This window comes from Sinohyriopsis cumingii, chromosome 2 (assembly GCF_028554795.1).
Source record: "Sinohyriopsis cumingii isolate HCF-2022 chromosome 2, ASM2855479v2, whole genome shotgun sequence".
In the NCBI taxonomy this organism is placed as follows: Eukaryota; Metazoa; Mollusca; class Bivalvia; order Unionida; family Unionidae; genus Sinohyriopsis; species Sinohyriopsis cumingii.
In genome coordinates, this window is record NC_142962.1 from 58190515 (window position 1) to 58209290 (window position 18776).

Genomic DNA, 18776 nt, shown 5'->3' on the forward strand with positions numbered 1-18776 from the left:
CATAAGAAGCATTCTGAAATTAACTCGGGCCAAAATTTATGAAAGAAATGATTTCTTTGTCTAATGTATGACCGCAAACAGGGTTTGAATTAGGATCTTTATTTCAGACCCACAAGATCACCATAATCAAGTGTTTACAGATCCTGCCTAGATATCTCTGATCCTGCTAAAAGCAATTAGATGCCAGTTCAGTTCCAAATTTAACATTTATTGTCAATTAACATCATCTTAAAATAATAGCTGTATTTAACAAACATGACTCAATAAAGTTTGAAGTTCATGCTCAAACTTCTTCAAGATGCTCATTTTAAGATCTTACAATTTGTTCTTCTTCTGAGGAACCAACTTTCTGTTTTGATTTCATGTATCCATCTGCCCTTATTTGTAGGATGCTTGCTTTGTGTGACTCCAGGAAAAGCTGTTAAACCCATCCAAGAATGATGTACCTGGTGTACTTAAAACTATGTCTCTGAGTACTCAGTTCAGAAAGATCACATCACAGCCTTTCTTGGGCCATACTTGTCATTTGTCTTTATTTTCCCAGCATTTCTGGTACTACCTTAGTCTCTTCGTCATATCTGCGATTGTGCTCTCGCTTGTCATTATCTAATTTCTGGTGTTTCGGTGATGCCTGTACATCTTACAAATATTTCCACATGTTAACAATTGACAATGCACAATGTATTAAAATACATTGTTCTGTATAATTCTGGATTATTTATTCCATTGCTGAACATGATCTTTTTCAATTGATAAATAGCAGCCTGAGACCCAATACCTTTTGTTTCCATCAATAACGAGATCAGTGCTTGGAGACAGTATACCAGGCTAGTTCCACCTATGCAAAGACTGTTTGGACAATAATCACACCAATTTACTCGATGAGTGGAAGAGTGGTTTAAACCTGTCAATCTGCACCATCAGCATTTACAGTACCTTGTCAACTTCAGGATGTTGGTTATTTACTCAGCTAACACAATTAACATTAAGGGGAATGCCGAAACACAACCACTTCTTAAGGCGACCAGTGTAATTTTCACTGCCTAGATTAGTTCCATCTGGGTTTTGGATTAGAGCTAATTTTGAGCCCTGCCATGAGTGGCAACATTTCAAGGGACCATATCTAACTTTTCATTACAAACACAAACACAGTACATATCATATTGTTATGTATATTTAATTTTTGTTTGTTTGTTGGTTTTTCTTAATGATTACATGTTATGTATATCTGTATTTTGTAAATGACCATCCAAATTAAATTAATGGTCTACCTGACTAATGATAATTATTTTGTTAACATTACAGCTAATATTTTTCTATGATTATAGATTAAATATTCAGGTTATTATTAATGGAGGTAAAGAAATTTGTTAGAATCTGAGTCTAGGACATTAGTTTTTCACTTGGAAATTCCAAATCATTTATTCAAATTATTATGCACTGGAATTACAAAGTGCTCAATAACATTTTGACACTAAATCATTATTGTGGTATCATTAGAAATTTTTTCAAGGACTTTTTGAATTATATTATTGTGTTACATCAAGACTGTTAACACACTGCCACATTCCAGGCAACTGACATACTATCACCTTAGAGACCACTGGCACACCAACACATTCAACATTGGAATTTATTTGGAATTCCACTGGCATTCAACTGGAACTCATACATTTGGACTCATGATAGAACTTTTAGGACTATTTGGAATTTAATTCACAATACAGTAAGTTATTTCTAAATTTTCAGCTTCTATTCTAAGGAAATAAATCATCTGAAAGATTTTACAGAACTTGTTGGCTTTTGTTCTTTTCTGTTACTTACTTTAAGACCATAGAGTTGTAACAATATATATTCACTTATGATTTCAGTTTAAGTGCAAACTACACAAATCCATATCTTCTATCACATAATGGACTGGCAGATCAGGGTTTATGTTATTTGTGTTACTGATCACTTCATACAAACTTCAGAGACCCAGCTCTGCTGATGCGTTATGCTATTTCTGATCTGAGTTTGTGCAGTTTGTACTTGGACTTGACTTAGAAGTCATTGTTGCATGAATCAGCAAATACAAAGTACCAAACTGAACAGTTTTAAGAGTTTATTTCATAAACTTAAAGGTGCTAAAACAGAAAATTCCCATATATAGTGTACCCTCAACAGGAAACTATGGAGACCCAGATCTGCCAGCACTGTTTGATGCACATCCTTATTGCAAAGATTGTAGACCATGATGTGTCTGCATCATCTGCTGCAAAATTTTAATTAGTGGTCTGTGTGTTGCAAATCCTGAGCAAGAAAGTACAGATTTCAATATGCCTGCAGTCTTTGCTGCAAATCTTTAGTGCAAAGTGTAGAGATCCTGACCTACAAAAACCTCATGCAATGGAATACATGGGCCTACAACATTCAAAGCTGAGTTGGCATTATATATGGTACAACTAGATTTTCTTAATGATGATAACAATGGCATGTTCAACATTTGGCAATATTGTCATAAGAACCTGGTTCACTCAAAAAAATAGGTTCTTTAGTGCAGTGTATCTTGTGTGTATGATACCAAACCATCGTACCAACCTTCCTTAACAACTTTACTAATGAAAGGTGAAATGTCACTCTTTTCATCCTATACATTGATTTGGTTTTATCAATAACAAAAAATGCCTCCTTCTGATAAGTCCATTTTGAAACTTTGTCTAACAATACCATGTTAATCCTTACTTAACATGTACTCAACTGCAAACACTGCAGACCCAGATCTTGTATTGCATATTGGCTTGGCAGATCAGGGTCTACAGAGTTATTCCAAAATCCTAAGAGGAATAAACTGCAAAGACCATGCGATGTCATGTCTGAGTTTGTCTAATGTTGTGTACTACAATAATATATTAAAGCCAGTAAACATACTGTCATAATAATTATTTTTAAAAACAAAGGCAAAACAAAAAGGTACATAACCCAATTAATAAGAAGGAACAATGACATACCCTTAGATTCCTAATCAACAGGTTCTAACAATGCCTAAGGCTGAAGAAGAACAATTAACTAGTAACATATCTTACCCTAATTTACCTGCTGAACAATAGGGAACAATTAATTTAAAGTAAAAATATGGGGTGACTGATTATTACTTATTTGAAAAATACTATATTTTTATATCCTTCTACAAAACTTCTATGACTAAAAACATTAAAACAAGAACAAAAACAATAAAGAGTGACACAGTGATCAAGTGTTCCTTGAGGTCTCCAAATGAGAAGAAGAAAAATGACTGTCACAGAATAATAATGTGTACACAGACACACACACACACACACACTTCTACAAAACTTCTATGACTATAAACATTAAAACAAGAACAAAAACAATAAAGAGTGACACAGTGATCAAGTGTTCATTGAGGTCTCCAAATGAGAAGAAAAAAAAGACTGTCACAGAATAATAATGTACACACACACACACACAAATTTGGTAACACAAATATTATCTTACATGTCTGAGTTAACATGTTCAGAAGATACTTGTACAGTATAATATTCTTTGTCATAGCCTTTGACCAAGAAAAGATTAATGAACTTAATTGTTTCAGACAAGTTGAAAAAATCCCCAAGCTATTAAAATATAAAAATTCAATGTATTCTTTACATACCATGTGTTCAATAAGTCCAACTGTGAAATACATAGACCAAGATCTGCTGTCGCAAAATGAACTGGCAGATCTGGGTCTGTGCAATTTGTTAGGAGCATTCAGTAGAACAAAAACACAGACCCTAAGCTGCTGGTGTATAATGCTATGGTAGATCAGGTTCTTTATTATTTGCAGTCTGACTTGACTTATAAGTGAGTATATATGGTATATCCATAGACTGGGTTTGATAAATATCCACTTGTTTTTGTTATCATGCTTACAAGTACAGCTAAAAAATTAGTCAAGACCGGAACCTTAAAATAAATATCAGATTGCTGACTTGTCAAATTGTTACTGGAATGAAACTAAATACAGTATGGTCAAATGTATACATGTACAAATCACTGTTCTTCAGCTCATTTTAGTACAAAAATGCAAGCAATGACCTTGACTTGACCCCATTTCAAACTCATGCACAAAAGTATAGATAAGTTAGTGGTCAGATCTGTACCATTTTCATACAGAACAAATTACATATTGCAAGTGCTGTAATAAAAACCCATAACAATACCACCATTTAAGAAAATGTAGCAGTGATAACAAGAATTGAGATGGCCACTATGTTGCCTTTCTTACAGACAGATGGGCACCAGTTTCACTAAGAACCATTTTACATTATTGTTGTGGTTTTGTGAAAACTCTATTTTAATACAACTATCATAATCATCTGCTTAAAAAGATGTATCGATATAAAGATTTTCAGGCTGTTTATCAAGGCAGCCTTTTTGGAGGTTGGATTGGCATAATTTTAATATAGGAAGGACTATCCACTTGGGAGAAGTAGCTGAAACAAACTATTTCACATGCTTGAAGTTCACGTTGTTTTCATCTAGGATCAACTACATGTTGTTGTTGTTGTTATAGGGTTTAACGCCATTTTTCAGCACATGATAGGCTATACATGGCGGCCAGTATTAATGGTGGAGGAAGAACCGGGAAAATCCCGGAAAGAACCACCGACCCACGAGAAGCTACCGGCAAGCTTTCTCACATATCCACATTTGCCGAGCCCGAGACTCGAACCCACGCAGGCAGAGGTGAGATGGCAGTGATCCGTGACGGACAGCGCCTTAGACCACTCAGGGCCCCTGATCAACTACATGTAGTGAGAAGTGTGTTAGTGAAAACAACATGTTGGTACCATTGAGACACAATGAGTAGTAGTAATAATGATTTAATTTCAAGATGTCCACCATGGCCATCAAGTTGGAGGTCAGATGGGCATAATTTGTATTTAGGACAAACTTGTTTTCATAAGAAGTATATAATCATCTGTTCAGCATAAGGGCAATAGCAGGATTTTCAAATTGGCCTCCATTGTGTCCACACTGGAAATATAACTGGCACTATTTACATTTACCAACCAGCCATCATCAAAAAGTCCTTTGATGCAAATAACATGCTGAAGTGCCCACCTGTTCACGATAATTAGCAATATGATTTTCAAGATGGCCAACGTGGTAGATATATTGGGTGTATGGCTGGCAGCATATTCAGTTAGTATGAAATAATGTGATAAGCAGTCTAAGCCCCTGTCAGGATGGTGCTCTCTTACAGTGTAGTAGCAGTAACAAGATTTCAAGATGGCTACCATGCTGACACAATTTTCTTTCTTGACTAAATAGATATCATAAGCAGTCTTTTAGTGTAAACATCCCTGCTATAACCATGTTTAGGATATGCAATGAATGTTGTATCGGTACCATTTTATTTGCAACCAACTAGACCTCCTAATAAGTCTTCTGAGAAAACTTAATGCTGATGTGACAATCTGCTCAAAATGAGATATTCAAGATGGCTGCCATGGTGGACTTACTAGACCTCAGATTAGAATCACTTTCAGTTGGTGCCTACTAGGCATCACAAGTGTTTTAGTGAAAAATTTGATGTCAGTATGGCCATTTATTCAGGAAAAATAGGGATAACAAGATTTTCAAGATGACCACTGTTGCAATGATATGCAGTATCGGAGGGTATCATTTTCACTTAGTACAAATGTGGGTGTAAAGTTTCATGGCACTCCTTCAAGTGGTTTAAGAATAGCAATGTAGTACTGGCTTGAAAATCTAATCAAGTTATCTGTTGATGCTTTCAAAATTTCATCTGCCTATCTTGCTAACAAGCTTTCTCATGATGGAAAGGATGAATGTACAGATGTCTGGAAGCTTAGACAGGACCAACAAATTATGCCCATGTAAGAAGCAGTGGGGGAAATTGAAAACTGGATACTGACTTCCTAGATGTTAAGCTGCTGATCGCATCAGGCAAAAACAAAATTCATTTTGTACATTGCACAAGAACATAGGTAACATCATTCTCCCCTCCACAGAATATGGTGGGAACACAAAAAGAGAACATTTTCTATTTAACTTGTAGTTTTAGCTCTTTAATTTGACGATTCAACATTTTACACACCTGTCTATTAGCCTTACTTTTCCTATTGCTTGCTTTCTTTATCGCCCGCACCAAACTAAGCTCTCTTTGTACTGCATCTTCTGGCTTTGAATTTGCCTCTGATCCGAGTGACAGCATTTGATAACGAGCAATCGACTTCTTCACAAAGGCTGCTCTAATTATGAAGGAAGTTTTGCCCTTCTTGTGTTTGCAGAATATATGTGACAGACAGCTATGATAATCTGATGGGCCCAGTAAACAATAGGGGCAAAAGCAAATCATTATTTCATCCTTATGAGGTCTCTGGTGGTCAAGTTCTTTGTGAGATTGCATATGTTTATTCCACTGACTTAATCTTGACCCTTGATATGAACATAATTTACACTTGAAATCATTAATATCTATATATATGTCTATTTCTGAGCGTACTTTACCAAGACTATAAAATTTCTCCCCATAGAGTGCATGTACTTGAACATAATGCTGGCTGCAAGCATATGTATTTGGAAAACATAAATTACACACTGGACAAAGCGGGACTAGATTTTTGTACAGAGCTGGCTGGTGTTTAAGAACCATCACTGTAATGATTTCTTTTGGAACTAAATTACCGTAACTAGCTGTTGCAAGCACTTTGCTGGCCGAGTAGTGTAATTTTTCCCTCATATGCTCCAAAGTCATCTTAGCTTCACAAGAAATGAAGGTACATAAATCACATTTATAGCACTCTTTTGTCTCTAGTTCTGAATTCTCATCAGAACATTCTTTATTTTCATTGTCTCCAATCCCAGTTTGATCAACTTTTACACTTTCATTTAACTTTGTAGAAGATGTTGCTAAATGTTGATTTTCTCTAACAAAAGCTTGCATCACTGTTACATTTTCATTTAAATCAGTTGCAGGCAACATGGACGTGCTCTGTCCGACTCTGTCGATTATAAATGAGAAAGGAATGGCTGACTCCTTAGTTGGAGTTTTCCCAGCTGAAATTCTGTCCTCACTGTACTTAGAAAGACCCTGAGTCCTTTCTCGTTTTTCAGGTCCCACTGTTACTCTTGCAGTCCTGTTTTCACAAGTTGCATCTGAAAATGACTGTGACTGGTTCATTTCTTCATGGCCCATGGTAAGCGAAATAGCACACTCCTCATGAATACTCATTTCATTATGGAGATCATTCCCCATTTTCTGCTGGTTGACCCCAGGACGGTTGCCTGGATTACGGGGAGCAAGCCAACTCCCATCTTCAAAAATTCCCAACTTATTCTTAAGGATTTTCCAGAATGGAGATTTCTGACATTGTATGGACTTGACAAGAGTTTTTCTGGCCGCCACTAATTCCTGCCTGGGATAAATTCCTGTATATACCATAGCCTCTGCTGCTTTAATGCACCTATCATCTTCAGTTGTATTCTTTGCATCAAGGTCTTTGCAAAGTGACTTAACACCCTTTTCCATCCTATCTTTCCATTTCTGTTTTCCTGGTCTTTGCATATTGGAATGTATGATAGAAGACTGCACTAATCTGCAATCCCGTAATTGTTATAATCCTATAACGAGATTAGCTGAACATGAACTGAGCCATGATCCTATATCTATATTCAGTTATGACAGGGTAAACAAAATTCTGAGAGGTGAAAATAAAAAAATTCTCACTGACAACAAAAAAGATCTGTAGGAGACTGACCAATATTTAAAAAATGGTCTTAAAAATTAAAATGAAACTAAAATAAAAATCGAACCATCCATAGTTTCACCAGGTAATTCAGCTTCTAAATCCAGCACTCATTCCTAATTTGCAATGATTGTTTTAATATAAAAATTATATTTAACAGGTCCTAGTATTAACTGAAATTTTCTTCAGTATATAAAATTGTCCAAGCCTTTGGCAAGATTTTCTCTTGATTCTTCTTTGTGTTCTTGTCTTCTTCATTATCAGCAGCTGTTTCGAAATCTGCAAAGAAGTGAGAAATTCATTACTGATTAGGTTTTATATTTCAGGGGTAGACAAATCACTGATATATCTGCTTGTCAAATGGGTTGCCTTATGTCTTCTTTTTACTGGATATGTCCTCCTTTCCAGTCCTTAAATGCATAAATCTAAGATTCATCCACTCTCAGGAGTGTCAGCTTTAAAAAAAAATGGTAACCCCAGGCTACTAAGTTGACAGTGAAACTATGGTAGCCTACAACAAAATCTGGTACCTCACAGTTTTCAATGGATGAATATTTCACTTGGTTGAAGAGTGGCAGCCATTAAATGCAAAAATTGTTTAGCTTATGGTATATTTTCTTTAAAAAAACATCATGCTTGAGAACATTTGGCCAAATATGATTAGCCACATTCATTTCATTAAAGAAATATAACTGCCTCTTAACCAGCTTTGGCATTCCTCAGCTACCAGTGATTTTCAGTGACCTCTAAAGTCCACAACAGAGTTTGAAAAACATGGTTGCTTGATTATTCCTGGATACAATTTGGGATGGAAAAAGGCATTACAGAGGTATAATTTGCCTGAAGCAATTTGATTTTAATCTGTACAAAAATGGCAATAATGATCAACTATCTGAGATATTCTAAAAGATTCGACTTCTATTTTTAGGATCAACATGCACTACGACAACATTTATTCAGGCAGCAAGACTTCGACCTGTCTCTATGATATGTCTTACATTGTAGAACTATACCAGTGTTGTGCTGTATTTTATATCTGCTGCACAGTGGCACAAATTGAACGTTATTTCTTCATTATAAATGGAAAATGAAAGTACATTAACTGAACTGACATATTGTTAGCATTATCTATAAATGCTTTAAAAGTGCATCTAACTGCAAACAGTGTACGTCTGTATCTGCAACCACATAAACTCTACAATGTATATCAGACTTTATGCTGCGTACATGAAATCAAAGCAGATTAACTTTGCATAGACTTGTCTATGCCTAGTCTGATAAATTACCCCCTACCAATCTATGTTGATACTGACAGACAATATGCGGGTCTAATGTCGCTTGTTCATTAAAATGTTCAATTTTGCAGCATGCAAATCTTTCAGAACAAACCTGTGCACATTTTACATACGTACCAGTAAGAGCCATATCTGACCACAGGACAGATGGTTGTGCTATTCCACATGAATTTACAAGTCACCAAACATAGGATTTGCTCTGGAAATATAATGTACATGCCACCAAAAGAACCTTTCACCTGATTGTAGCTCCATATTTTTGAGAAATACAGTTAGGTGTATAAACTGTACACCGATGTGTGCAGCCAAAAGTGGCTGCAGATTTGTGCAGCTATTAATATCATCACTGAGGAAAGGCTGATTTATCGGTCTAGTCATTGCCCTAGGTTAATCGTAGGCAAAGTGAGATTTGACCTTTGAAGACATGGTTCAAATGGCAGAATGTACAGGACTTTACAAATTTTATAAAGCCTGAGCTAGGGCAAGCTGTTTGGAAAACTGAACTTTACCTTCGGAGATTTGAGAATGTCTGAAAATATGACAACAAATGTTAAAAGCTAACATAAAATGCAGGATGTTCTTTCAAAATAATGTTACATTCTTTTTACAAATAAAGAACATGTCTTTTTTATCTTGGTTTGCACTTTAAAGCCATATGGTATAAATAAAATGGTATAGATAAATAGTACATGAAGACTGCTATGTAGATGAGAAAATAGGTTTGGAATGCATATACAGTTAGAAGAGTAAAGCCAGACATATGTATAGACAAATAAATGGATTTATATAAGGTTTTAGAAACAACTTGATTTTTAATAGGAAGAGCAAGAGGTGTTTAGGTTGAAGACCACGAACTGACAAATTAAAGATGACCAAGAATAGAACTGTGTTAACTGTGTTAATTACTTTTAATCATGTTTTAATGTACAGTATCATGACATTTTCTTTATGTAGTCTTGCAATTTGTGTAAACTTTGTGCTTTTGTCTAGATATGCTAGAAGACTCCTCTCATCAGCGACATCAACAATAATGAAAGCAAGACGTTTTGTAATGATTGTTTTTATAATCACAAGTGAAAGATTTGAGAAAATGTACTTTTTCCATTTACTTAACAATTATCATCTAGTCATCTTGAAATCAGTGACATGTACCAAACAATATCTGACAATCGGACTTTAGACAAGTATCTGAGAACATTTATTTTATCCATTTAATTATCTGCCAAACAGTAAGTAGATATCATGTAGTTATTATGTAAACAACTGATGATAAACACTGCTTGTGGAAGTAAGAGTTTTTGCTACCACACTTTTAAAGAAACCACTGTGGCTAATCGTTAGAGACAAGTGCCTTTTATTTCCAAACATACCTGCTATAGGCTATATCATATTAATAACAATAATCCCCTAGTTGCATTAAAATCATGTATAAAAAAATATTTGACAAGCCACAAGCCAACTTTTGAGAATCAGCATTGTCAAAGCATTTCAAAGCCTGCTCACAAGCTGCCCCCCCCCCCCGCCATGACTAGATTAGAACTTAAAAGTTGACGAATCACATGTAGTTACAAATATTACAGTTTAAAATGTAACTGACCAGTCAAAATAAAAGATCTGTCAAGATGTAAAGCAAATTTTATTATGAGCAAGATTTAAGCCTATGAATGAGGTGCAATGAGGAGATCTGGCATCTATAGCAAGATTTAAGCCTATGAATGAGGTGCAATGAGGAGATCTGGCATCTGTAGCAAGATTTAAGCCTATGAATGAGGTGCAATGAGGAGATCTGGCATCTGTAGCAAGATTTAAGCCTATGAATGAGGTGCAATGATGAGATCTGGCATCTGTAGCAAGATTTAAGCATATGAATGAGGTGCAATGAGGAGATCTGGCATCTGTAGCAAGATTTAAGCCTATGAATGAGGTGCAATGAGGAGATCTGGCAGCTGTAGCAAGATTTAAGCTTATGAATGAGGTGCAATGAGGAGATCTGGCATCTGTAGCAAGATTTAAGCCTATGAATGAGGTGCAATGAGGAGATCTGGCATCTGTTTGTTGAATTATTTCCCCATTCAGTAAGCTGTATTTCTGACAAAAATTTAATCTTAATTGGCAAAGATTATCAAGAATTTGTTCAAGCTTTATCATGAGTGATACCTCTGCATACTGACGAGGTCAAACTGCATCTGACTGGCTGGTTGGAGTTGCTACCAGTCAAAGGATTATATTTTTTGATAGATTTTTTTTATATCAAATTTGGTAAACAGGCATCAAGACCTCAGATGTGTATGATATTTGCCAATTAATTAGGTATTCTCAACACTAGCAAAGCTTTTATTTACAAAATCAGATTTTGATCAAACTTACATACAAAAAAAATATACTGTATCTGATTGGTTGGGCTTGTGACCACTTCTGAAGCTACATTTTCACCAGATAGCTCAAACTTGGTTAATTAAGCTTGCAACATGATGAACTTGTATTCTATAACAGATCTGTGCATATAAATGAGGTGGTTGTACTATATAATAACAGATCTGTGCATATAAAAGGTGATTGTTTTGTATAACAGATCTATGCATATAAAAGGTGATTGTATTCTATAACAAATCTGTGCATATAAACGAGGTGATCTTGCATCCCATTACCTCTCTAAAGACTATATTTATTTGATTTCAATCAAACTTGGTGAACATATGTTTTTTCATTAAGATCTCAGAAAATCTACACATTTTCATTGTCTTTATCACATGAAATAATTTTTATCAGACTCAAATAAAATAGATATGATGGACATCGCAAAAAGGTTGGGAGATAGTTTACAAAGGGTTGTATTCTTACAACACGATAAAAACATGCTTAGTGTGCATGTGTTGTTGTTGTGGGGTTTAACGCCATTTTTCAGCACACGATAGGCCATGTGCATGTGTGTGAGAGGTCTGGATTTTAATGTTACAGTAGCTTTAATAATTTTTCAGTCATATCATTAAGATGTCTGCAGTGTGGCAGTTTATAGTGGTCTAGCACTGGGGCATCATGCTGCAGACATGTAGCATGATGTCCCACCCAGTCACATTATCCTGACACGAGACTGACCAGTCCTAACACTAACTTTTAATGCTGTGTGCCAAGCGAGACAGCTGCTAGTACTATTTTTATGTTTTGGTATGACTCAGACAGGGTTCAAACCCACAACCTCCCGCATATGAGGTGGATGGTCTAACCACTAGGCCACTGGAGTGGTCCCAACATGCTTAGCGAAATAGTAAACTATTATATTGAGGTGTGTGATGAAGTCCATTGGACCTCTTGTTAAATTAAGAATTTTTTTAATCTTAAATGCACAAAATGCATAAACATACCTTCTTTAAATAAGGGTGCCCCAAGAAAAGATTGCGACTTGACTGCAATGAAATGTCCTTACAGGCTCATAGTCCTGTCTTCGTGTGCAACACTATTTTATATATCATTTGAAATACTTGTCTAATGAATTCAGTTTTTATGTATTTACCTTAAATTTGGCAAGGTCCAAAGTACTGGCTGCAGCAGTAGTCAATTACTACTATCAATCCATAACACAATTATTAAAAGTTTGCAAATCCTTAAAAAAAAAGAAATAAAAATAATTTTACAATTTAGGGGTATTTAAATAAACATATGCTATCATAAATGTTAAATCTTTTTATTGCATATATTTCTACCTTAAACATGTCTGCTCTCAATCTGTTGCTATTTTGATTACCCTTTCATGAAAGATGGCAAGTGAAGCGTGCTTAATCTTTTAAAGGCTTGACATCGAAATGCTCTTGCCCTATAGTAATAACATTTTCCATCCAACAGTCTGCCTATCCATTCATACATGTTACCAGCATAACTGCAACATTTGAATACAAATGGTTGCCATTTGGTAGGTGGGTTGCCCATAACAAGTACCTATATATCTTTTTAGGTCCAACTTTGATGGAGTTCTTGCCCTTTTCGCCCCATCATTAATACATCTCCACTACAGCAGGTCCTTGTACCCACATTACACTGGAATAATTCAACACAGTCTGATACGGTTTGGTATGTACATTATAAACCCTGATGCACCTTTTACAGGCTTTGTCACTTCAAATCAATTTTGGTAAGAATTATGACCCCTTACAACTAACTTCAACACTTCACATGGAATGTAGCTTGTAATAATTGCATACAGCAGCAGCTCTGCAACCTTTGTACATACTTAGATGACATTTGGTAGGGTGCATTGCCCATCACATAAGTACCATTGAAGGTTTCATTTTTTCAGGTCTAATTTTGACAGAGGTATGGAGTATCCATCTATCAAAATTACATATCTGTTACAGCAGCTTCTTGTAACATTCATAGCTTGGGAACCATAAAATAGATTCTGATGCATTCTGGTGTTAACATTGTCTCACTGCCCTAAATGTACTTTTCATGAAATTGGTCTTATCGATTCCATTTTTAGTCAAGTTATGGCCCTTGACAATTAGCTTCATATCTTCACACTGGATGTTGCTTGTAACTGGCATCACAAAGTAATTATTCAATGTTATTATTCTGAAGCAGTCTGGTATGAACATTGTCTCATGGATTTGCAAGCACCTTTTGATGAATTTAGTTTCACATGTAAGAGTTTTGAACCTCTAATTACCCATCCTCCTCACTTCTTATTCAACACTATAACTTCATCAACATAGTTGAATTTCAAACAAATTTTTCATGTGACTTTAGGCTGATGACACCTGGAACAGGTTTGATTTCTAACATTTCCTCACATCATTTAAAGAAGTTTCAGCCTGGACTGCCCATTGTCTTTAAGTTTTGTTTTATGCAGCATAACAGTGTCAGGATTTAACTGTTTTATTTCAACCACATTTGTTATGCAGCATTATACTCTCAAGATCATGAAGGAGTTTAATTTTAGGTGTTCCAAATTATTACTTTTAAGCATTATGGCCCCCGATTGCCTGCCCTCCCAACTTTGCTTTCCACAGCATAACTTTACTATGGAATAATGTGATCATGCACATTTTCACCGATTAACCTTGCATGAATTGTATCTTCCTTATTCCATAATATTTGTAAGAGTTATGGCTCCTGAATGCCACCCCCCCCTTTTGTTTTCTGACATTAGCTCTCCTATGACTGATATTATATCTTTTATTTAAGACCATAAAAGCAAACTATTGAGAAAGGCTCTCTGCAATGTACCCTTGCTACTAGCTCTAGCCTTTTTAGCACTATAAAGTTTGAATAATGCTGCTTCCATATTATGACCAGTTAATGATAATCTCCCTAGTATTACACCTTGAATAAATAACTAAAATTGTCAATGATTGGTACATTCCTGCCCAAGGAAACCCATAATGTCAAGTTGTGTAACAACGGTATTGTGAATAACATTAAATGACTGCCCCATGTTTAATACTCCTTGTAGGCAATGTGATGTACTAAATGTAATGTGCACAAACCATTATTTCTTATTAAACTCCAACAATGGAGACTTCTGACTTTTGGATCACAGAATCTAAAGTTTTTTTTATTACCCTAATTGCAAGCCATCCAGAAAGTTTGGTTAAGAAACTTAATCTCAAAACGAATTACACTCCAAAAACCAATTTTTTTTTATCCACAACAATCTTGACCAATTTGGCAATTTCAGCTGAAACCTCAATAAGCATCTTGTAAACCTCAACTGGACACGTTTTGGTCAAGGTACATGGTCTAGAAGTAAAGTTACTACGCAAAAATATCAGTCGCAGCTATCTTTGGACCAAGACAGCAAGAGACAACTTTTTTACCCAATGTGTAAGGCATCCACTAACACTGGTGAAAGTACCGAGTTGATAATTCAAATTTGTGCAGAAAACATGTTTTTGTTTTAGTCAGTGACCCTTACCTTTCACCCCAAAATTGATTGGGTATTTTCCTTTGACCCACTGAACACAAAATTGCTAGGGTTCTTCCTTACCAGAAACACAAAATTACATGGCTGTAGATCATGGTGGCTGTAGATCATGGAGAACTCGAGTCAGTGTGCCTACTTTTCTTCTTTCAAATGACCTCAACATTTAACCCCAAAACTGATAGGGTTCTTCCTTACCCAAAATACAAACCATTCACAAAGTTTTGCAACTGTAGATTGTGGAGAACTTGAGATATAGTGCAGAAACCAATGTTTTCCTCTTAAACAATTACAGATTTCAAGCTTTGACTATTTCAATAGGGTTCTTATTTACTCAAACTTCAAGTAATTCACAAAGAATGGTAATTGTTGATGGTGAACAAGTCAATTTATGATGCAGAAACAAAACTAGTAATAGATACATGGACAAACATTGCAACATATCATGCTCTACCTTATGCCAGGTATATGCAAATGATAAAAATGGGAGAATAGAAAAGACAGTGTATGCCAGAAGTTTGAATCTCATATTTTTTTAATCCTTTTCTGAATGTAATTTTTTTAAGTAATACATGACACTGTAGGTTTACCCTCCAACATTACCGATAATCCAAGTAATCATTTGGTATGATGGGCGTGATTATGGTCTGTAGCTCTTCACATGATACACATATTGAGTGTTAAGACTTTGTCTGTATTGGTATCTTGAAAAAAATCTCAACATAAATATATCCATCCTGAGATATAAACGTGTGATTTTTAACGTACTTTAACAATTTTTCAGTCATAATGCCAGTGTGGCATTTTTTAGCGATGTCTAGCGCTGGGTCATCATGCTGCAGACATGTTGTATCATGTCGAACCCAGTCACATTATCCTGAAGCCAGGCTGACCAGTTGTAACACTAACCTCATAATGCTGAGCAATTTATAAATCTTTGTTATGACTCTGCTGGTGAGATATAATGAAGATATGATTAAGTTGTTGTTGTTGTGGGATTTAATGCCATTTTTCAGCACACGATAGGCTATGGCAGCCAGTATTAATGGTGGAGGAAGAAACCGGGAAAACCACCGACCCACGAGAAGCTACTGGCAAGCTTTCTCACATACCCACATTGGTCGAATCCTTGACTTGAACCCACGCAGACAGGTGAGATGGCAGTGATCCGTAATGGAGAGCGCTTTAGACCACTTGGTCACTCGGGTCCCCGAAGATATGATTAAGCACGAGTCCCTCAAAGGGATTGATGTACTACTGGCTGAAAAGAATTTCCAGGTAAAGAAAATGTTTGATCATTGATCAGCCCTGAAAATGTTTCGCCATTACTGGTTCTTTAAACCATATTCCCTCAGAGTCATTATGTGATACAAACATAATAAAGTTCCTTCATCAAATTTAGGGAGAAAAAAACCCAAACTTCTCTTTAACTGGGTAGAAGTCAATAAATCCAACAAGAAAATTTTTCACTGTCAGTTGAGACAAACTGGGTATACAGTCTGATTGAGATTCACTCTACATGCGATATGCATGAGTCAAATATCACTGTCAGCTGAGAGAAGCAGGATATACCACTCTGATTGAGATTCACTCTACACAGATATGCATGAGCCAAATATCAGTGTTCTATAAATGACTGGTATAATATTCTCATCTTTGCCATCTACACTCACTAATAAGTTGAGCCAAAATGCAAACAACATAGATCCCAATCTGCCAAGGTTTAATGCACCTACAGATCTGGGTCTATATTTTTTGTTCTACTGATTACTCCTAACTGCACAGACCCAGTACTGCTGGTACATTATGCAATGTCAGATCTGGGTCTTCGCAACTGAACTTATAAACCAGTATAGATAGTATTGAAGGATGCCATTCTCCAATAATGGGTTTGATGTTTCAAAGCTTGTCTGCAATGTTTTAATTCCACATGTTTGCCAAGTATATTAAATGTGCCGATGTATATATCTGGATGTCTGATGTGCACCATTTTTCTTTTAAGACTAACTAGACCTTAGGATGAATGTGCCTGTTACATGGCATTCATCAACGTAGCTTAGGAGTAGCAATAACGAACTTGTGCCAACAGACAGTGCATACCATATGACAGCCTGAGAAAAGCCATCACATAAGCTCTTCAAATCTATGACCAGTACAACTAAAAATTAAATAACCACATCCAATATTCTTGACCATGCAACTGACAATAGAGACAGGTCAACTTGCATAAATAAAACTTGTTTTATCAACCAGTCTTAAAAGATTATAACAGCAACTTTTCCCCTGATAAATAAAAGAAAACGAGTTTTGTGCTCATCAATATTCAGAATTTATTGAACAATGTGTAAAAGCCAGGCACAGCTGCAGTGAGTAGTTTTTTATTTAAAGGACTTTCTAAAGTTTACAAGTACTTTTCCTAATGGAAATTTCTGATGTTACTTGGTATAACATTGCCCAAACAGGTACAAAAATACAAGTAAATACATGCAACTAACTAGCACACAACACCATTTGATCAACTTAATTTGATCCCATTGGATTCATTTTATGCATAATTTTTTGGAAAAAGTAAATAAAATAAATTCTAAATTAAAAGTTCTTAGTTTCTTTTAGTAAGTATGAACTTTTTTGTAAAATTCCTGGGGGAAAATTTTAAGGATTTTTTCAACAAATTCAAACTTTTCAAGAATAAAATCAACTTTTTTCAAAACTGAACACTTTTCAAGGCAACCCATCATATTCAAACCTTTTTCAAGATTGTACGAACTATAAAAATTATATAAAAGCTTGTCACAGTGATCCTCAAATGGTGCATTTTCCCTAAAAGAATTTAAAACAAACATTGTAAAGACCTTTGCAATGCACAGTAAAACCACAATACATCCTTTCTCTTGACCTGTATATTTCTTACTGCACATCATCAAATTAAGCACATGTATTAAATTTTGTTTAACAAGATATTCAATATTCTGTTTAACATATCTTTTATTTACCTAGAAATTTAAAAACGTTTACACTAATCATAATGTATAATAAAAACAACATTGATCTCAATCAGGGGTATGGATGGCTGGATGGACATATGGACTGATACACACTGGCAGCAAAGTGATCGCTCCTATTTGGGTTAAATGGCTTGATGCAAAAAATTTAAAAAGTTTTGTTGAAAACACATACGAGTATGTTTTAACACTATACTTAAGCAGAGCGCCATTGTAAGGGATGAATGATGCAAGTTGCCAATTTTGCAGATCAGGTTGCATTTTACTTAAATATACAGCTTTTCATTAAAAAAATATGTGTAATTATTCTCATGACTACCATACTAACAAGAAGAGTCAAACTGCAAACTGTAAATACCTCGCCCTGCCGGCACATAATGTACCTGCTGATCTGGGTATGTGCAGTTTGTTAGGAATTAGACCCTGATCTGCAGGTCCATTATGCTATGGTAGATAAGGATCTTTGTAATTTGCAGTTTGAAATCACTAATATATACGGTACTAATATTTAGAAACTTAACAGTTTGGAGCGATCCCCCCCCCGCTTGTGCTGAAGGTGATGCTTGCCAAAGCACTGCTGCATTCAGTGTCTTGCGACATGCATGCCTCTATTTGAGATGTTGAACAACAATGGGACAGCAATCTCCAGCACACCAATCACACCTTAATAACCTCTGTTAGCATATGGTTCTTTTTTATTATTATAATCATACCAGATATTTCATTTGTGGTCAGGGAGACAACATAAATGCATGATAAATGCCATATTTACTATATTCTTTGACGTGGCATATTGTACAATTAAGAG

The 18776-nt window shown here is 35.5% G+C and overlaps 1 protein-coding gene across 2 annotated transcripts in view; it reads right to left on the reverse strand.

Annotated features, from left to right (window-relative positions):
- Positions 1 to 2091: 2091 nt before the first annotated feature.
- LOC149804945 (uncharacterized) overlaps positions 2092 to 18776 on the reverse strand; it is a 34183-nt gene continuing 17498 nt past the window's right edge. The window contains exons 3-4 of one of the 2 annotated variants that reach the window (XM_089946095.1): positions 12564 to 12653; positions 2092 to 8036 (exon numbers count right to left, since the gene is read on the reverse strand). In XM_089946095.1, the coding sequence (XP_089802221.1) occupies positions 6053 to 7576 (1524 nt within the window). In that variant the 5' untranslated portion in view covers positions 7577 to 8036; positions 12564 to 12653 and the 3' untranslated portion in view covers positions 2092 to 6052. The remainder of the gene's footprint in view (positions 8037 to 12563; positions 12654 to 18776) is intronic. The other variant, XM_089946091.1, reaches the window with a different exon arrangement.